Raw genomic sequence first — 21,903 nt, forward strand, 5'->3', positions numbered from 1 at the left:
GGACTATAGGCGCCTGGCTAATTTTTGTCTTTTTAGTAGAGACGGGGTTTTCAGCATGTTGGCCAGGCTGGTCTTGACCTCCTGACCTCAAGTGATCCACCCACCTCGGCCTCCTAAAGTGCTGGGATTAAGGCGTGAGCCACTGCGCCCGGCCAGATACACGTTTTTAAGATTGGAAATCGGTGATTTGCATCATTTTTAGGAAGATGTGAGATGACAGAGCCTAACATTTATTCTAATTTAAATTTTATGCAATCTAATAAATTTCATACAATCTAATAAATTTTATGCAAACAAAAGGTAATCAAGAGCAGCTTTTTAAATTTGAACTTGTGGAATCTCTGCATGTTACACATCAAAGTATTTTCTTGGACAAAGAAAATACTATAAGTTAATGAGTTTCTGTACTTAATTTTGACCTACTCCTTTTCATATTAAGATCTGTGTTGGGTTCTGAAAAAAAAGTAATTCAAGAATAAGCATTATAAGCACTAAAAGAACTTAATAATGATTCTTTAAAAGGTGAGAGGAAATCACCCCTTCACCTGCAGCTAGTCAGCAGTTCTGTGAGCTTTGTCATATAGATCAATATTAATTTACGGAAGGAAAGTTAGTTACCTAACTTTTTAAATTATTTGTTTACAGAATGTTTTTGATGATAAATACTAAGATATAGAAAATTAACCTGTATTACTATTAACCACAAAATGTGATAAGAGCAATATATCAAATGTTAAAATATATATATATATAAATTATTATAAATTTGTGTCTGCATTTAAGATAATCATTACTTTAATTTTTGCTACTATAAGTAATACCACTATGAATATCCCTATAGATCAATCTTTCCCTGAACATCTGATTACTTCTTTGGGTTAGATTCTGACAAGCAGAATTCAGGTCAAAGCATAAGAACATCTTTTGAAGTTTTTGATATACTGCCAAATTACATTTCAAAAAACTGTGCCAATTTATACTTCTACTATAGACTGAAATCCTGTCTCAATGAATTCTCATCAGCACATTTTATTACCAGTTTAAAACAGAAATGAAGAAAGTACTTTGCCAATATGATAGGCAAGACAGATTCTTATTACTATCAATATTATTTTATTGGTCATCTGCATTTCTCTATGAAATGACTTCCTCAATCCCTACCCTTTTCTTTTGTAAGGTAAATGTATTTATAAATGTGGATACTAACTGCTCTTAGGAGACCAAACTTGTTTAAACACTTACTCTGGTTTACTGGGTGGAAGAAAATATCCATTTATTTTAAAAACAGGTTAATTGTATATTTTTTCAAAGTCTTTTTGTACTTCTTGGGCTTTCTTCTTAGATACTCTGCCCTCTGCTATCAAAAGGTGATGTAAGGGGCCCATTAAATAACAGTTATAAATAAATACGTTTTCTGAAACAATCTCACAGTTAAAAGGAAGTCCTATGCAGTTTTCAAAATAATAAAATCTATCCTTTATTTAAAGAATAGGTGATGTAAAAATGTATCCTTTATTTAAAGGAAGCATAGCTAAGATAATTCCACTTTATTTTTCCTCACCATGCCAGTCCTAAACTACGAAGCAAAAGATGGTCCAAAAGTAATCAACAGTGAATAACAAGTTACTACATATAAATAAAACTACTGTATAAGCATTAAGAATGACATACCCTCCTCTTCACTAGATGTTTTAGGACAACCATGAGGGAGATAGGTCAACTGAACCTTACGATTTATTCCAGAAAAATGACCATACCTGAAAAATAAAATGATAAGCAGAATAGACAATGTAGGGAAAAACTAAATCTCACATATTCATGCTCCCTTTTATCTGTAATCGCCTGTTTAATTCTTCAAAATATTCTAGCCAAAAAAAAAAAAATTGCACCATATAATCATTCTAACCACATTAAAAACAAAAATGTTTTTCTAAAAATTACAGGCATGGGTGCCATGGCTCAAGCCTGTAATCCCAGCACTTTGGGAGGCCGAGGTGAGCGGATCACTTGAGGTCAGGAGTTCAATACCAGCCCGGCCAACATGGTGAAACCGTCTCCACTAACAATACAAAACTTAGCCAGGCATGGTGGCGTCCACCTGTGGTCCCAGATACTTGGGAGGCTGAGGCATGAGAATCGCTTGAACCTGGGAGGGGGAGGTTGCAGTGAGCTGAGATCATACCACTGACTCCAGCCTGGGTGACAGAATAAGACCCTGTCTCAAAAAAAAAAAAAAAAAAAAAAAAAAGACAACTCTGAAGAGATAAAGTACAGAAATATGTAAAAACACAGATGTATGTGTTTTAAGAAATAAAGGAAATAAGATTATAAGAGGTTAAAAATGTAAAGCTATAACAGGAATATTGATGGGTATCCATTTTACTTGATTAAGGCAAAGCTCAAATTTTTTATATTTAAACTGCAATGAATCTATGGTCAAGTTAGCAATGTGGCCTTGATTCTAAGCAGTATTTCACAGAAGACACAAATCTGATGTCCTTGTTTAATCTTCTCACCTAAATTAAAACCAGAGCTAAAACCTTCAATACAACAATCTATTTTTTTCACATTAGATTTTCCTTCACGTCTCAACTATAGTAACAAAGAGTAAAAAGATCAGACTGTGAAAGTAATTAAAATGGAAAATCACATACATAAAAAAGAAGAGCTATATGTAGTATCGCGATTAAGGGTTTCAAAAAGATACTCACATCTCTAATACAGTCTTAAGTTGTTCAAGTTTTGGCTTGTTTTCTTCAATTTCAGAATCATTATTTTGTCCCAGCTCCATAAGAAGCTGTCGTGCAATATCTAGCACTTCCTATAAAATAAAGTAACAGAAAATTGAATTTTTATGTAATTTTACCATTAAAAAATTTAAAACTAAACAAGAAAGCAAATACACTTGCCTGTAACTGTTTTGGTTTTTTGAGTTTTAATTTCCCTGATTTATATCCATCACATTTTTCAAAAAGATCAAAAAATCTTATAAAAAAAGACAGAACACTGTTAGTCACTTGCAATAATTAACATTACCAATATATGTTTAAACTAACAAATAATAAATGATAAGCTATGGGACTAGAACTTGGGATCTAAGGATTTCAAGTACTGTGTTTCCTCTTTCACTATACATGTTGCTGCTCAACTTTGACTGATAAAACTTAGTACTTTCCTAAATGATACCAAACTAGTAATCACCATACTACTTTTCAAAGTTTTTTCACGGAAACCAAACATACAATTATAGTTCATAATATTATATATTTTCTGAAGTCATTGCATACACATTGAAAATTACTTGTGTCAACACATACTTAATGGTTCAGGGTTTTCAAATTTTATCATCTCCAAATCAAACACTGGATAGAAATAACAGAAACTTTCATTCTACGAATTTTCTTCTAAAAGGCTGAGGGATTATTCACTCTCAGAATGCAATACAAGAGAGTGATAAGCAAAGATTAAATAGAACACTTTTATGACAATAAATGAAAGCCAGGGCAGACTGATGATATTTATGAATATTGCCACAATAATTTTAGATGCTAATGAACATATTTTAAATGGATTTTGTATGCATCCACTGGTTTAAATATAAATGGCCAAGAGAGGGTAGATAAAAGTTTTTCTATATGATGTATTAATCAAAAGAGTTGATCACTTATCAGAAATCTTAAAATTATATCATGCATGTTAAATTATTCATCTTAAAACATACTTTTGATGCCTCACTTCCATTTTCATTTTTTGTTTTGGTGTTCGATCCCCATGACGTATAACAGCTATGACACATCTAAGTTCCATCCTAAAATGAAAAAATATATATGTTCTTAATTCTCTAAAAAAGATTTGTGTTGTATAATTCAGATTAATATGAACATTTAATCATTTATTTAGAGCCATCTTTTACCATTTCAAGATCTTTCCCACGAAGAATAATACTTACAACTATCTAGTTTTAACTTTATGAAATCAAATTCAAAATGAACTTAAGAAGCTGGGGGAGGGGGGTGATATTAAGCTATATAATAGAATATAACCTTTTCTTCTCTAGAAATGGCTACCTTAACTCTGGGATAAAAGTAGACGGACTACAATTTCTGAGCTTTATTAAATATCTGCTCTGTAGCATTAGATCATTACAGACTGAGACTTCATTAAATCAAAATAAAACTTTACATGATGGTTGCTATATGTATATATTCGCTAAGTTTTGCCCATGTAAGGAGAACAAGTATTTAAAACTCAAATTACTGGAAGATAAAATCATCTTAGAAGCATGCTAGAATTAAGAGGTATAATCTAGTGTTTGCTGAAGTGTGAACTGCAGAACATAACCCTGCAGGATATCAGCTGAGTTACCTGAAAAAATTTTATTTAACACTTTTGTGTTAAATCAGTATGAAAAATACTGATTAAAAATAAAATTTGTTCCCCCTATCATCAGTACATCTCAGGATATTTAACATGTTAATATAAATATCTAAGTTGTGGAAAAAAAAGCATTCAGTCAACTGACATGAATTTAAAGGAATAATTTTCGGTAATAGAATGTTATGAAACATTTTCGCAATACTGGTATAATTATGCAAGATATGACTTGAGAGAGCAAAAGTTGTAAGACCACTGTGAACCTTTAAGTAACATACCTATTGGTACCTTTTTTATTTTTATGGCTTGATTAAACAATTCTATAATTATCCAGGCATGTTTCAGTAGTTTACTTGTAACAATTAGTGGACCCTTATAAATACGTATAATCTACTACTTTATCTTTAAGCTGAATCATATGAAATCATACACAGTAAAGTGTCTAATCATCATTCGGAAATTTAATTTTTATCCTAATAGCACAGATGACAAGGGGAACTCAATTTCTAAATGAAAACAATTCAGACTTACATAGTTCCAGATGTAGTTGGTACAATTGGGATATCTTCAGCTTCTAAGGGTATTGACCACGGAATATGAAATTGTGGAGCCAGTTCTCGCATTACAATATTTCTTCAAGACAAAAAAGGAAATACTTAAAATTAGTACATTTTAAGACAAAACTGGCCGGGCGCGGTGGCTCACGCCTGTAATCCCAGCACTTTGGGAGGCCGAGACGGGCGGATCACGAGGTCAGGAGATCGAGACCATCCTGGCTAACACGGTGAAACCCCGTCTCTACTAAAAAATACAAAAAACTAGCCGGGCGAGGCGGCGGGCGCCTGTAGTCCCAGCTACTCGGGAGGCTGAGGCAGGAGAATGGCGTGAACCCGGGAGGCGGAGCTTGCAGTGAGCCGAGATCCGGCCACTGCACCCCAGCCTGGGTGACAGAGCGAGACTCCGTCTCAAAAAAAAAAAAAAAAAAAAAAAAAAAAAAGACAAAACTGGGTACTTAATGATAATGAGAGAGAATCGTAAGACTTAAAATATCTAGTGATTACATCACATAAAAAATAACCCACAGAATCAAATTCTGATCAAGAAAAAATAAAAATCAGCAGTTCTAAATTGATGTATTAGACACATCAATGGGATTTCACAAATTTGAGATTATTTGCTTTAGTTTTAAAATATCAATCAGCATTGGATTCAAAGAAATCACTACAATTACATCATATCTAATTACATACATTCTGAAATTCAAGATTGTCTCTTCTGTGTGGCTACTGATAAGTTCTTATCAGTTTATTGAACACCTAAAATGCTACTATAAATATTGTGTTCATCTTAACAAATCACTACTATACCAATAAGGTTAAAAATGGAAAAATGTTTACTTTTTGGTTTTGTTTAAATTTAGCATTTATTTATGCTAAAATTTAGTAAACTCTCCCTAACATCACTTTAAGGGTAAGTTTGTAAATCTTTGAAACATACTATGGGTTAAATGTTCTTAATCTGAAAATCTGAAATCCAAAACACTTCTGGTCCCAAGCATTGTGGATAAGGGATACTTAACCAGTAAAAAAGCTGGCTCCAATTATTGAACATTTTTTAATGTAAGTTTCCTATGGATTTGTCATATATACCTGGAAATGTCTTAAAAATAGTTATTGCCTTGCTAGTCTTCTGAATCAAAGTATAAAGAAAACAGGTTGAAGAATATAAAAACGGCATTTCTACCTACAATATTTTTTTTACATTCACTTGACAATCTTATGAAAATATCATCAAGTAACATATGCTTGTAGAACGAATTGTCATGCAAAAGAGTCATGAATTCTAAATATTTCTATTTTACTCTGTTTATTTATTTCATGAATGTTAATTTTGTCCATTAAGTGAAAGAAAACCTTTTCCACTGTAGTTACATGGCAAAAATTTGAGGAATAATGTATTCTAACAAATAAACTTTTGACTAATAATCAACATGTTATAGTATTTGTAAACGTATGAAGTTAAAGGTTTTCATCTATACTGATCATAAATTAATCTGTCTTTGATAAGCCAAAGTATAATTCAGGATCTGGCATAGTCTTCGGGGGTATCATTTTATGAACACTGATCTTTACTCTAGAAGGCTTAAAAAAACCTGACCATTTAATGTTAACAGTTATTTGGTTTCTGAAAAACTAGTATATGAAGGTAAAAAGAAAATTTAAAAAATTCTTACCCAAGTATTTTTGCACAGTCATCATAATACTTCATGGAATTTTTCACAAAACTGAAGCCATTGACATCACAGACATAGGACTGTCCATTGGCCCGTAACAAATCAAAGCCACAAACTGTTTGCTATTTAAAATAAGTTATAAACTTTAAGGTTTAATTTAAATTATTAAGATTCACAGTTTTCTAGTCGTATCAGAACATATCAAATTTTATAAATGCTTAAAAGTATATTACTATATATTGGTTTACTTCACAATAAGAAATGAAAGAAATTATTTATTTGTAACTTCAGTACTCTGAAAATACATTATAGAGGCTATATGATTATTTAAGTCTTTTATCATAAAGTAGATGTAGAACAATAATGCATAAGCGGCTAGAGAGGCCCCCAAATAATATATTCTATCACAAAGTTCTACAATTAACATCTAATTTAAAAACAAAAGCAAAATTGTTAAAGGATCTGAAAAAAACAAAAAACAATAAACTTGGCAATAGCAGAAATTACATCATGTTAATCAAAAAAAAAAAGAGGGAGGGCAGATATGGAGAACAGTTTTGAGGACATATTCCAGAGGAAATCCTGTGATCTGTTTTGTTTGGTTTTGAGAGGTAGTGTCACTCTGTCACCCAGGCTGGAGTGCAGTGGCACAATCTTGGCTCACTGCAACCTCCACTTCCCAGGTTCAAGGAATTCTTGTGCCTCAGCCACCCAAGTAGCTAGGACTACAGGTGTGTGCCACCACACCAGGCTAATTTTTGTGTTTTTTAGTAGGGACAGGGTTTTGCTATGTGAGCCAGGTGAGTCTGGGGTTCCTGGCCTCAAGTAATCCACCTACTTCAGCAACCCCAAAGTGCTGGGATTACGGGTGTGAGGCACCACACCCAGTCAAAATCCTGTGATCTTTTAAACCCCCAATACCACATATTCGTGAACACCTGTAATAAACTTACTTTATTTGGGAGAAGAAAATGGCCAAAAGGCATGAATTTGCCACTCAGGCTCTAAGAACTTTCTGATCTAACATTTGATGTTCAGTCATCAGGTATTAGTAGAATGTGATTTTTTTGTCACAGCTTTCAGAATCCTGGCATAATAAAAGGATTTCTATAAAGCTATTAAAACTTATTTACAGGCTAACATTCCTTCCATGAAAGACACTTCAAATTATTAAGGCACAAAGTAATTCTTTATTGTTTAATAGCCAGTAATATATACTAGCCGTTAAGTTATAGATCCAAGGCAAGATTTCAAAAAGGTAAAATTTTTATCCTTCATTAAATGAAGGTTGTACTATTTCTATTTAAATCTTTACTATATAGTAGTTAGGAAGAAACCTAACAATATAGATTGAGAGAATTAGTCAAATGTCAAAAGTCAAAAAGTTTTTTTTAAGAAATGTTTTTGGCTGGGTGCAGTGGCTCACACCTGTAATTCCAGCACTTTGGGAAGCCGAGGTGGGTGGATCACGAGGTCAGGAGTTTGAGATTAGCCTGGCCAACATGGCGAAACCCCCTGTCTACTGAAAATACAAAAATTAGCCGGGTGTGGTGGTGGGTGCCTGTAATCCCAGCTACTCTGGAGGCTGAAGCAGGAGAATAGTTTGAACCCGGTCGTGCCACTGCACTCCAGCCGGGGCGACAGCAAGACTCTTGTCTCAAAAAAAACAAAAACAAAAACAAAAAACAGAAAGTTATGTTTTTATATTGTTTTCATGAACATCTTTTATCATATATTAGGCCAAAGAATCAATCGCCAGGGCTAGACCACTGAGAACTGTTTTCATTTAACAAAAAAACTTACCAATTATATGAAAGTAACACTTAAAGCCAGTTTCAAAAAGTACACTAGACAATAACCCTAAAACACTGATTAGTTGAGTCATTTCTGTAATTTTAATTTCTGAATAAACTGACCAGGTTTTCTCTTATATAATGCAAAAGAATATACTGGCACTACAAGAATCCCTTGAAAAATACATGAACCATTCAGATGTATTAATTACTTTCTCAGTTTACTTCTCCAATTATAAGCACCAATAATGTCTTAGTCAAAAAAGAAAATTAGAATTTACCTTTATAAGGATCTATAGATTTGTATAACATCTTACCTTAAAAGCAAGGCAGACTTTCCAAGCAATTAATTTCTCTCGTGCATTGAGAATAACAGGATATCTTACTTCTTTTCCTTCACTGTCTCGTTCCACCTTGCCATCAAGTGCTGGAGATTTTCGAGCTTCAGCATGGGCATAATCTGGACCCACTGTATAAACCTTTCAAAAATGTTAAATAAATGTATAAATACATATGTGTGTGTATGTGTGTGTGTGTAACCAGCAGACAACAAATCCAGTGAAAATCAATAACTAAAAACTAGTTCTGAATCCAGGCAATAATAGACACATCTTTTTATTTTACATGCCCAAATTTTCAGTTCATTGGGAAAGGTTGTAAGTAATCATTATATGGCAAAATTGGTAGAGTGAAGTTTCATTCTCTATAGAGAACTATTATACTGAGTATTATGAAGGAATACTAGGATGTATACAATGTGATTGCTGTCTTCAAATTGTTTTAGTTTAACAAATGAGAGATGCAAATAACTATTATAGGGGAAAAAAAATCCCAAAAGAAAATCTTTAAAAGGGTGAGGGTATGAATCTGAGTGCAGATAAGAGAAGAAAAGTAAAAGAAAGAGGCATGAACAGCATGATGTATTCAGGTATTGGCAAGTTATCTGATGTAGTTTATACTGTAAGAAATGAGGTTTATAAGACAAACAGAGGACACTAAAATATCTTGTATGGCAGGATTATGAATCTGGTTATTATCCTGTGGTCAATAAGGATCCACTAGAGAACTTTTAAGGATTCATACTCAGATTTATACTTTAGAAAACATTCCGGTTAGAGAAAGAATGGCTGAAGGTAAAGCAATTAAGACCTTATTTGTCACCAACTAAAATGACAGATATGTTTTATATCACATCATAGTTGTCACAGATCTCAAAACCTCACACTAATCACTGCTTGGAAACTGTGATGGTTATTAGACCTTTATCCCTGCTATCTTATTATTTAATGCCCCTTTAAAGACTTATTATGTATAACACAAAGTTGGTTTTTAAATATTTTATTATATTTTAATAAAATTTGTCTCCATCATAATCTTACATGTTTAAAGCATTTAAAAACACTACTCTTAAAAAAGAGTCCATAGGCTTAAGACTGCTAAAGATGTTGATGGTACAAAACATGAGGAATCCCTAATCAAAAAGAAAGAGATCCTGAATAAAGGTTAGATACAGTTAAAGATTAACTTCTTTTTCTGATATCATTGGTAAACTTGAAATATAAAACTAAAATCTATTTTAATCAATCCTACCTTAACATCAGTACCATCTGTGGGCATAAACTCTTCATATATATATGAGCCTGTTTTTCGTACATTGCTTTCTGGAGAATAAACACTACTTCTACTGCCAATCTGAAAACAAAAGATGTCCATCGATATAAAAAAGCAAATTATTTCCCTCATTTTTATGATAAAATGACAAATAGTTTATTAACCACCTATTTCCATCTTAGACATTTTCAAATACATTTTTAATCCACAAATAATTAACAAAACTTACTACATACTTGGCACTATAGTAGTCTCTATTGTTACCATAACTTACATATTAAAGAGTATAGAAATACAATGAACAGTAAGAGTTATATTCCTAAGATTCATCCAGGTTGCTGCATGTAAGCTTGTTCATTTTTACTACTCTAGAATTTTCCACTGTATAAATACACCAGAATTTATCCATTCTCCTATCAATGTATGTTTAGGTTGTTTTCCAAGCTTTGGTGATTACAACGTTGCTTTCAACGTTCTTATGTGTTGCAACAGCAAACTTGTATGAGTGTTCCTAAGGTATATAATAAAAGTGGAACTGCTCGGTGATAAAATGTGCTCATATTCAACTTGTGAAGATAATGAAAAATCTTTCTCAACTATTTTAACAATGTAGGGTCTCATCAGCAATGTGTAAGTTTTCACTGTTCTACATCCTTGTTTACACTTGTTACTGTTAGGCTTCTTAATACCTGCTACTTTAATGGATGTTAAAATGGTATCTCACTGTGTTCTTAATTTGAATTTTCATCAATTTTTATACATGTATATGCATTTTACATTCTGATACATTGCTAAATTATGTTGTTAAGAGGCTACACTACTTCGTATTTCTGCCAACAATGTTTGCCCTTGTGCTTATTTCTCAACTAGTTCAATATTTTTTATCTTTGTCAATCCAAAAAGTAATACAATGTCATTATATCTAGATTTGATTTGCATTTATTTTATTATGAGTATAATTAAGTGTACTTTCAGGTATGTAAAGTTATCAGTGTTACTTTTTCTATGAGCTGTTATTTTTCTGGACCATTATTCTAAAAGACTGCTACAGCTTAAGTGAATTTCTAGTTTGACAGATATACAAAATGGGAGGGAAAGGAAAAGTCAAGTATCCTTCCTGGCATTCTGCAGGCAGAAATTCTGCTTAACAACATTAAATAACTAAAATGATGCCATGCCTTTCTAACAAAGTATATCAGTTTTATAAATTTACCTCTAAATGATACATTTTCAAGAGTTCAATATTTAACCATAATTAAATGCTTGATTGCTTTTAATAACACTTACACAACAATGTCTAAAGAAGAGTATTCATACAAAAGTTACAAACGTTTTACCTTTCTAAAGAGTCTTTGACTTCCACCACCAGCAGAAGTTGGGTAATAAATGTAAACATTGTGATCTTCTGCACTGACTGGCTTTTCTACAAATGGCTTTTGAAAAACTTCCCCATTTACTTCTACATGATCTTCCCCTTCAATCAGATTACATTCTATAAAACAAACATGATTGCAAGAAATATCACATATTCTTATTATATTATCAGGACACCACATTATTATCGAGGACTTTTTTTACTAAAAGACCGTAAAAGAAAAGTAAATTTGGATAATGTACTCACTTGATTTCAATCATACATGTTTATATAAATAACATATGTCAACGTTTATGATATATATGGCATTAAAAGCTATAGTTCTTCAAAATTTTACAGACTTACCATTTCACACTACCACACCACAGAATTCAAAGTCAGACGTGAAATTATTATATCAAGACTGAGAAGTAACTCAAGAATGTCACCATCTTCTGAAAACTGTGTGAGATTATTCGTATCACAGATATCGTAAAACATGAAGTTATTTAAGTTAGAAAGTAACTCATATGCAAAGTAAGCCAGCAATTCAATTAGAAAGTTAAATTTTTACCTCTAGACAAGAAAAGTTTCCTGCTTCAGACGATGATTACTTTATCTCTTTTTTAAATGTTATTTTTAACCATCATGGGTACATAGTAGTTGTATATATTTACGTGGTCCATATGAAATTCTGATACAGGCATACAATGGTCTAATAATCAAATTGGAATAGTTGGGGTATTCACCATCTCAAACATTTATCATTTCTTTGTGTTAGGAACATTCTAATTTCACTCTTAGTTATTTCAAAATATAAAATAAATTATTGTGAACTACAGTCACCCTATTATGCTACCAAATACTGGATCTTATTCATTCTATATAACTGCATTTTTATACTCACTAACCATCCTCACTTTATCCCCGTCATCCTTGCAACCCTTCCCTCCAGTAACAATTATTCTATGCTCAAGCTCTAAGAGTTCATCTTTTTTTTTTAAAGCTCCCACACGTGAAAACATGCAATATTTCTTTCTTGCCTGGCTTATTTTACTTAACATAAGACTTCCAGTTTCATCCATGTTGTTGCAAATGACAGGATTTCATTCTTTTTATGGCTGAATAGTATACCATTGTCTATAGGTACCACATTTTCTTTATCCATTAATGGACACTTAGGTTGTTTCTATACTGGCTATTCCAAGTGGTGCTGCAATACACATGAGTGCAAATATCTCTTCAATATACTGATTTCCTCTTTTTTTGGACATATACTCAGCAGTGAGATTGCAAGATCATATGGTAGCTCTATTTTTAGTTTTTTGAGGAACCTCCATTCTGTTCTCAATAGTGGCTTTACTAATTTATATTCCCACCAACAGTATTCCCTTTCTCCACATCCTCACAAACATTTCTTATTGCTTGTCTTCTTGATAAAAGCCATTTTAACTGGGATGAGTTGATATTTCATTATAGATTTGATGTGCATTTCTCTGATGATTGGTGACGTTGAGCATATTTTCATATACCTATTGGTCATTTGTATGTCTTCCTTCGAGAAAAATCTGTTCAAATCTTTGCCCATATTTTAATTAGATTGTTTTTTTCCTATAGAGCTGTTTGAGCTTCTTATATATTCTGGTTACTAGTCCCTTGTCAAATGGGTAGTTTACAAATATTTTCTCCCATTCTGTGGACTGTCTCTTCACTGTATTATTTCCTTTGCTGTGCAGAAGCTTTTCATGTTGATGTGATCCCATTAGCACATTTTTGCTTTGGTTGCCTGGGTTTCTGAGGTCTTACTCAAGAAACATTTGCCCAGACCAATATCCTGGAGTGTTTCTACAATGTTTTCTTCTAGTAGTTGCATATTTTCAGGTCTTAGATTTAAGTATTTAACCCATTTTGATTATGTATATAATAAGATAGGGGCCTAATTTGATCCTGCATATAGATATCAAGTTTTCCCAACACTACTTACTGAAGAGACTGTCCCTTCCCCAGTGGACATTCTGGTCAACTTTGTCGAAAATGAGTTAATTGCAAATGTGTGTACTTTTTTCTGGATTCTGTATTCTGTTCCTTTGGTCTATGTTTCGATGCCAGTACCATCCTGTTTTGGTTACTATAGCTTTGTAGTGTAACTTAAAAGTCAAATATTGTGATTCCTCCAGTTTTGTTGTTTTTGCTCAGGCTGGCTATGACTATTCTGAGTCTTTTGTGGTTCCATATAAATTTTAGTATTTTTTTTTTTTTCTATTTCTGTGAAGAATGTCTTTAGTATTCTGACTGCATTGAATCTGTAGACAGCTTTGGGTAGTATGGCAATTCTTTCAATCTATGAAAATGGAGTATTTTTCCATTTTTTGGTGTGTTCTCTTCAATTTCTTTCATCAGCATTTTATGGTTTTCATTGTAGAAGAGATCTTTCATTTCTTTAAGTGAATTCCTAGGTATTTACTTTATTTGTAGCTATTGTAAATGGGATTACTTTTTTTTTGGTTTCTTTTTCAGATTGTTTGCTGTTCGCATATAGAAATGCTATGGATTTTTGTAAGTTGATATTGTATCCTGCAACTTTACTGAACTTGTTCTAATAGTTTTGTGGTAGAGACTCTAGGATTTTCTAACTATAAGATCATATCATCTATAAACAAGGATAATTTAACTCCTTTCTTTTCAATTTGGATACCCTTTATTTCCTTCTCTTCCCTAATTTCTCTGGCTATAATTTCCAGTACTAAGTTGAATAAAAGAGATGAAAGTAGACATCTTTGTCTTGTTCCAAGTCTTAGAGGAAATATTTTTACCTTTTCCCTGTTCAGTATGATGTTAGCTGTGGGTTGGTCATATAGGCCTTTTATCATATAAAGGTAAGTTCATTCCATACCCAGTGTTTTGAGAGATTTTATCATGAAAGGATGTTTAATTTTATCAAATTCTTTTTCTCCATCAACTGAAATGATCATATGTAGACAGTATAGAGTTGGGTCTTATTTTTTAATCCATTTTGCAACTCTATGTCTTTTGATGCAAGAATTTAGCCCATTTACATTCATGTTATTATTGATAGGTAAAGACTTGCTTCTGCTATTTTGGTATTTGTTTTCTGAGGTTTTTATTTTTTTGTCCTCCCTTCCTTCCTTCCTGTATTCCTTTATGGGAAAGTGATTTTCTGCCTGGGCACGATGGCCCCCAGCACTTCGGGAGTCTGAGACAGGAGGACCACATGAGCCAAGGAGTTTTGAAACCAGCCTGGGCTACACAGTGAGACCCTGTCCCTACAAAAAATAATTACTTGGACATGGTGGCTTGTGCTTGTAGTCCCAGCTACTCAGGAAGCTGAAGTGGGAGAATCACCAGGGAGTTGAGGCTATAGTGAAAAGTGATCACGCCACTTCACTCCAACATGGTTGAAATGCCATTATGCCACTTCACTCCAACATGGGTGAAGAGCAAGACCCTGTCTCAAATACATATATATGTATGTAATTCTCTCTGGTAGTATGTTTTAATTTCTTTTTATTTTTTGTGTATCTGTTATAGGTTTTTGTTTTGTGATTACCATAAGGCTTACAAATAACATTTTATTAGCAATTATTTTAAATTGATGACAACTCTGATTACAAAGAAAAGAAAAAGAAAGAGAAAATTTTAAAAACTCTACATTTTAACTCCATTTCGCCCATCCATGTTTTGGCTTTTTGTTGTCTCTATTTTTATGTTTCTATACTCGTAAGAAGTTGTTGTAGTTATTATTTCTGACAGGTTTGCCTTTTAGTCTTCCTATGAAATATATAAGAGGTTTGTACACCACAATGACAGTGTTAGAATATTATGTACTTATCTGTGCACTTACTATTACCAATGAGTTTTACACATTAAGATGATTTCTTGAATTTTTTTTTTTTTTTTTTTGAGATGGAGTCTTTCTCAGTCACCCAGGCTGGAGTGCAGTGGCACGATCTTGGCTCGCTGCAAGCTCCGCCTCCTGGGTTCACGCCATTCTCCTGCCTCAACCTCCTGAGTAGCTGGGACTACAGGCACCCGCCACCAAGCCCGGCTAATTTTTTTTGTATTTTTAGTAGAGACAGGGTCTCACCATGTTAGCCAGGATGGTCTCGATCTCCTGACCTCGTGATCCACCAGCCTCAGCCTCCCAAAGTGCTGGGACAGGCGTGAGCCACTGCGCCTGGCCCAGATGATTTCTAATTGTTAATGTATTTTTCTATCAGATTGATGAACTCCTTTTAGCATTTCCTGTAAAACATTTCCTTAGAGACCCTGTAAGATCTTTTTCTTATCCTATCCTATAAGGATAGGAAATTCCAGGATATTGGTAATTCATGAATCCCTCAGCTTTTGTTTAGTAAAATCTATTATGTCTTCATGTTTGAAGGATAATTTTGCTGAATAGAATATTCTAAGTTCGAAGTTTTTTTTTTCCTTCAATACTTTGAATGCCATCACACTCTCTCCTAGCCTATAAGCTTTCTGCTTAGATGTCAGCTGCCAGCTGTATCAGAGCTTCTTTAAATGTTATATACATCTATTCTCTGGGTGTTTTAAGGATCTTTGTTTATCCTTGACCTTTCAGAGTTTGATTAATATATGTCTTATTTGAGTTAAATATTCATATTCTTCTATGACCTATGGATATTCATATCTTTCTTTAGGTTTGGAAAGTTGTTATTGTTTCTTTCAATAAACTTTCTACCATGATCTCTCTATGTTTTCTTTAAGAGCACTAATTATTGGATTTGTCCCTTTGAGGCTATTTTTAAGATATATATATATATATATATATATATAAACATTTTCCCTTCCTCTTATTAACTACATAGGTCCCAAAGTTGTCAAAGAAAAATGAAGAAAGGAGTGGGCCAAAAAGATGAAAAGTGCTACCTGAGAAGTTTGTTCAGACTCCTCTGTCAGGTCTCTTTAGTCCTTAGGTGTGTTTCATTCTTTTCCTCTCTTTCTCCTCTGGCTATGTATTTTCACATAGCCGGTCTTCAAGCTCACTAATTCTTCTACTTGATCCACTTTGCTGTTGAGAGGCTTTGATGTATATTTCAGTTTGTCAACTGAATTTTTCAGTTCCAGAATTTTGGCTTGATGGTTTTGAATTATTTCAATCTCTTTGTTAATTTCTCATGATACAATTCTGATTCACTCTCCATGTTACCTTGCAGTTCTTGAGCTTCCTCAAGACAGCTATTTTGAATTCTCTGTCTGAAAGGTCACATATCTACATCACTCCAGGATTGGTAACTGGTACCTTATTTAGTTTGTTTGGTGAGGTCACATTTTTCTGGATGTTCTTGATGCTTGTAGACATTCACTGATGTCTCGGTATTTACAAGTTAGATATTTATTTCAGTCTTCACCCTTTGGGCTTCTTTGTGCCCATCCTTCTTGAGAAAGCTTTCCACATATTCAAAAAAGACATAAGTGTTACAATCGAAGCCTGAGGTCACTGCAGCTATATTAGCACTAGGGGGCGCCCTAAGCCCAGGAATGCTACAACTCTTGCCGACATGTTCACAGAGGCACCACCATGGTAGACTAATTTTTCGGTTCTTAAGAAGGTGCTTTCTTGCATTGCTAGTTTATAATTTGGTGCTCCTGTGGGGAGTGGGACAATCACTGGAGGGTATATTCGGACATCTTGTTCTGCGCCCCCCTCTAGTTTTTAATAAAAGATGGTTTAAGGTATGATAAATTCATCAAAATTCCCCACAATAGTGTGAACAGAATGTTAACTCTTAAGACAAACATGTATCTTGCCTTCAGACTAAGTTAGGTATAGCTTCCATGCTATGTTTTAGATAACCAGAAAAAAAGGAGCAAACAGTGCTTTAAAATACTAATAAATACTTAGAAGTACTGTTGCCCCTTGTTATAAGCGGTGACTGGTTCCAGGAACCCCTTGGTATACCAAAATCTTCACATACTCAAGTCCCAAAGTTGGCTCTGCAGAATCCATGTAAATGAAAAGTTGGCTATCAGTATATGTGGGACCCACGAATCTAGTATTTTCAATTCATGTTTATTCCGTGAATAAGCAGACTGGCAGAGTTCAAACCCATGCTGTTCCAGGGCCAACTGTATTTCCAAATTCTTGGCCAGTATTTAGTTTTTGGCATTGTAGCATGAAGTTTCTAATAGTTAATTCAATAGTCATAGATAAATCACTTGTTCACCCTTAATCAATAAAAATTCACTCGTATGTAATTTCAAAATTCTAACCCATGGTTCTTAGAGAGATGTCAAAGGTAGGCCAAAGAAGAGAAGGATAAATAATTCCTAAATTATTAGTTAGCCTTTTAACTCAGTGTCACCTTTTAATTGAGTATGTTTGGCTGTTTAGATTTTTTTTTTTTTTTTTTTTTTTTTTTTGAGACGGAGTCTCGCTCTGCCGCCCAGGCTGGAGCTCAGTGGCGCAATCTAGGCTCACCGCAAGCTCCGCCTCCCGGGTTCACGCCATTCTCCTGCCTCAGCCTCCTAAGTAGCTGGGACCACAGGCGCCCGCCACCGCGCCCGGCTAATTTTTTTGTATTTTCAGTAGAGACAGGGTTTCACTGTGTTAGCCAGGATGGCCTCGATCTACTCTCCTCGTGATCCTCCCGCCTCGGCCTCCCAAAGTGCTGGGATTACAGGCGTGAACCACTGCGCCCGGCCTAGATTATTTTTTAAAAATGGAATAGAACACTATGAATTCTTTAAATTCCTTCCAGTTAATTATTGTAAGAATGTGGCCCAAAAGTATGTCAAGTGGCAAACAAAGCTAACCTAAAATCTCTTACTCTTACCTTTGGGATTATTTGGGTCACGGTTCAAAATTGCATAACGAGGAAGTAAAATACCTTCAGCTTGAAGAATACTATATACTTCTCTCCTGAAGAAAAAGGAAAACATCCTTATTGTTTTATTGCTCCATTTCACAATGAATATATTATTGTAGTTTTCTTAAAAGACACTACTGTTCTACAAATAAAAAGGGTATATATATCAACCCTTTTTATTTTTTAAATAAACAAATGTCATTTCAAATATTGAAAAAAGGTATTCTGAGGAAATATTCAGCAATAAGAACAAAAATTTATGCACAATTCTTTTCTAGCTTATTAGGATACTAATTATTAAAACTGAGAACATAAATGTATTTTAAAAATGGCTGAATAAAGTTGATATATCACAGTGATAGAACATTACCTAAGCATTAAAAACCTTATGCTCAAATAGTATTTAATGACATGGAGAAATGTTCACAGTATACTAGAGAAAAGTGATTCTAATTTGGTAAAATGTGATTGTGTGTATGTATTGCTTTCTATAGAAAAAATATGATATAGTTACAAGATTAAATGGCTTTCAGTATGCTTTTACTTTTCAAACCTTTTAAAACATACATTTCTATAGCTATAGCTGTATATATATATAAATACATATGTATGAATTAATATGTAAATCTAGAGAAAATGTTTTAAATTTTAGATATTAATAATTTTTACTCTCTGGAAGAACAGAAAAAAATAGCAGAGTGAAAAAACCATAGGGTCTCATATTTACAAAGCATTTTCGTATATATAATCTCATATTGTAATGGTAACAATAGAAAATAGAATGCTGGTGAGATTATAATAGCTATAGGAGTGAAACATCGATTGAATGAAATACATAAATACACTCATATTTTATAATATATTAGAAATCCATGCTTTTTACCTGTTCAATGAATGCTAAAATATATAGTATAATGTTTTTCAAAATAGGTATACTTTACCATTTAAAAAATCTAGTTATAATGAGTAAAGTCCTAATTTCATCATCAGTCCCATGACAGAAAAAGTGCTCATAACTTTCAATGGTTTAGTAGGCTCTGGAAATTGTTAAACAATCTCGGTGAAGTCTGTCCTACTACTTGGGGAACTACTTGTGGCTTTGGCTAGATTAATCAATCTTCCTAATTATCAAGATTCCTCATCTGTAAAATTAGGTAATAAACAACTCTTTCTGAGTATTTTGAAAGTACAATGAATTAATAATGCAAAAACACCTGATGCCATGTCAGCGTAGAGTAGGTACTAAATTAATGTTAATTTTCCTTCCCTTAATTCAGCCAACTTCACCACTCACCTATCTTGTATGAGATACTGCATATTCAAGTCATTGATTACAAATGGATTCCTGAGTTTTGCATAGGCAACCGCTTTGTCCAGTGGAAATCCTAAGAATACATATTATTAACATATTCTGTATAATCTCAAGATAAGCATCTATACTTTATTAATTTGAATTGATGCCACTTCACATAAAAGATTAATTTCATTAACACATAACTGCCTTCTATAAAAGGTATGGAATAATATATACATAAACCTTGATTTAACTTATATATTAAATCTTATTTTTTCCTAATTGATTGTTAAGGCACAGCAAACCAGTGGTTATATAACCAAATTTGGAGCACTGACATGTGAGTCAAGGTCTGACTAGTCAGTCACCTGAAATAAGGTAAAATTCACCTCATACACCAAGAGAAATCTATATATAAATAGCATGGGTGTATCAGAATCACCTGGTGATTTTTAAAAAATATATTCAACATCTCTTCTTTTCTCTTAGATATTTTGATGCCTACACACATAAATTAGCCGATAACCAAAGAACGTATGTACCTTTAAAAACAGTGGGCCAGGAGTGGTGGTGCACGCCTGTAATCCCAGCACTTTGGGAGGCCAAGGCAGGTGGATCACCTGAGGTCAGGAGTTTGAGACCAGCCTGGCCAACATGGTGAAACCCCGTCTCTACTAAAATTACAAAAAATTAGCCAGGTGTGGTGGCGTGCACCTGTAATCCCAGATACTTGGGAGGCTGAAGCAGGAGAATCACTCGAACCCAGGACACGGAGGTTGCGGTGAGTGGAGATTGCGCCCTTGTACTCCAGCCTGGGCAACAGAGCAAGGCTCTGTCTCAAAAAAAAAAAAAAAGCTATACAAGCAAAAATTAATTCATATATGACATATATGCTCAAAATATATGAGCAGAATCATGCTATTGCTCGGTCAACATTAAAATATTAGAAATTAACTCCCTAAAACTTCTAGACTGGTAAAAGTACTAATTACAATGAAAACAAATCAAATAGTAGATATAGTTAAGAACAGCTCCCCTCCCCCAAAATCTAAAAAAGTCTTATGATTATATTTTATTCTCTATATTGGCACTAATGCCAGGTACAGTGGCTCTTGCCTCTCCCAGTACTTTGGGAGGCCGAGTTGGGAGGAGTGCTTGAGGCCAGGAATTCAACACCAGCCTGGGCAACATAGCAAGATCCCATCTCTACAAAAAATTCAAAAGAATCAGCTGAGGGTAGTGGCGCAACCTGTAGTTCTATCTATTCAGGAAGCTGAGGTGGGAGGATCACCTGAGCCCAGGAGTTTGAGGTTACAGGGAGCTATGACTTTACCACTGTACTCCAGCCTGGTTGACAGAGCAAGACCCTGTCTCCAGGGGGAAAAAAAAATTGACAAAAAGTCTCCAATTTTATCCATCAATACACATCATTAGTTGTATACCGTAACAGTTAAAGACATAAACCAGCATTCAAATCCTGGTTCCATCTTTCACTAGCTATGTGACCTTGGGCAAATTTATTTAACGTCTCTAAGCCTCTGGTACCAGCATAAAAGAGTATTATACCAGTCTTACCTAGTAGAGTTTTGAGGAATTAATAATAGTGTGGATATAAGGCACTAAGCACAGTACCTGACATAGTAAGTGCTCAATAAATGTTATTGTTATTATTCCTTAAGAGGCAATATTTTAATAAATATCTATAGAAAAGGATAAAAATCAGCAAGCATACATAACTTTAGTAGTCAACTATATAATACTAAGTATACCTGTGAAGAGACTATATTTTACAGCACTACCGGGATAAAGAGAAAAAGTATTGAAACATGCTGAAAATAAAACAAAACAAAAAGCTGTGGCCAGTTAAACCAGATTTATTCCTAAACTCCTCTTAGTTTTCGAAATTTAAATACAGATACTTTATATCAAGAATCACTTAGCCACAAATTACAAATCCTGCAAGTTTTGTAAAGACTCTCAGAATTCATTGCTTGTAAAGATGTCTCGATGTCTATGATTTGAAGCCTCCTTATAGAATTTAGCAAATAGAAAACACCTACACCGTTTCCTGCTTTTGTTTTTGTTAAAGAGAAACTTTTTCCCTACCAAGAGATGGTATGTGGAATATGACATTAGCTATAGCACCTAGTTTTTACAGGCAAATATAGCATTAACAGGAAGAACCATCTGAGGGTAAGGGAAGAATGCTTTACTCTCAAGGAGGAAGAAATTTTAAGGTTCTCTAAAATAAGCAGCCTGAGTCTTTAAAGATCAGTGTCTTGACTTCTCTATGAAATAATGAACATCAATTTAGGCTATGGTAGCACAACCATGCTCCATCTTCTTCCTGCTGAAGTAAGACTTTAACATAGCTCAGGACAACATATTTTGGTAAC

At 33.8% G+C, this 21,903-nt stretch overlaps 1 protein-coding gene across 23 annotated transcripts in view; it reads right to left on the minus strand.

Moving 5' to 3' along the window:
• LOC105471070 (diphosphoinositol pentakisphosphate kinase 2) overlaps window positions 1–21,903 on the minus strand; it is a 77,252-nt gene that overhangs the window by 44,893 nt on the left and 10,456 nt on the right. For all 23 annotated transcript variants that reach the window (XR_011624834.1, XM_011723423.3, XM_011723428.3 and 20 more), the window contains 11 exons: window positions 19,508–19,598; window positions 18,181–18,266; window positions 11,349–11,503; window positions 9,991–10,092; window positions 8,718–8,879; window positions 6,608–6,729; window positions 4,906–5,007; window positions 3,722–3,808; window positions 2,910–2,985; window positions 2,712–2,821; window positions 1,672–1,757 (listed from right to left, as the gene is read on the minus strand). Coding sequence is in view for 22 of the 23 variants with exons in the window: in XM_011723423.3 (XP_011721725.1) it covers window positions 1,672–1,757; window positions 2,712–2,821; window positions 2,910–2,985; window positions 3,722–3,808; window positions 4,906–5,007; window positions 6,608–6,729; window positions 8,718–8,879; window positions 9,991–10,092; window positions 11,349–11,503; window positions 18,181–18,266; window positions 19,508–19,598 (1,179 nt within the window). In the remaining variant the exon portion in view is untranslated. The remainder of the gene's footprint in view (window positions 1–1,671; window positions 1,758–2,711; window positions 2,822–2,909; window positions 2,986–3,721; window positions 3,809–4,905; window positions 5,008–6,607; window positions 6,730–8,717; window positions 8,880–9,990; window positions 10,093–11,348; window positions 11,504–18,180; window positions 18,267–19,507; window positions 19,599–21,903) is intronic.

Source organism: Macaca nemestrina, chromosome 6, assembly GCF_043159975.1.
Source record: "Macaca nemestrina isolate mMacNem1 chromosome 6, mMacNem.hap1, whole genome shotgun sequence".
In the NCBI taxonomy this organism is placed as follows: domain Eukaryota; kingdom Metazoa; phylum Chordata; class Mammalia; order Primates; family Cercopithecidae; genus Macaca; species Macaca nemestrina.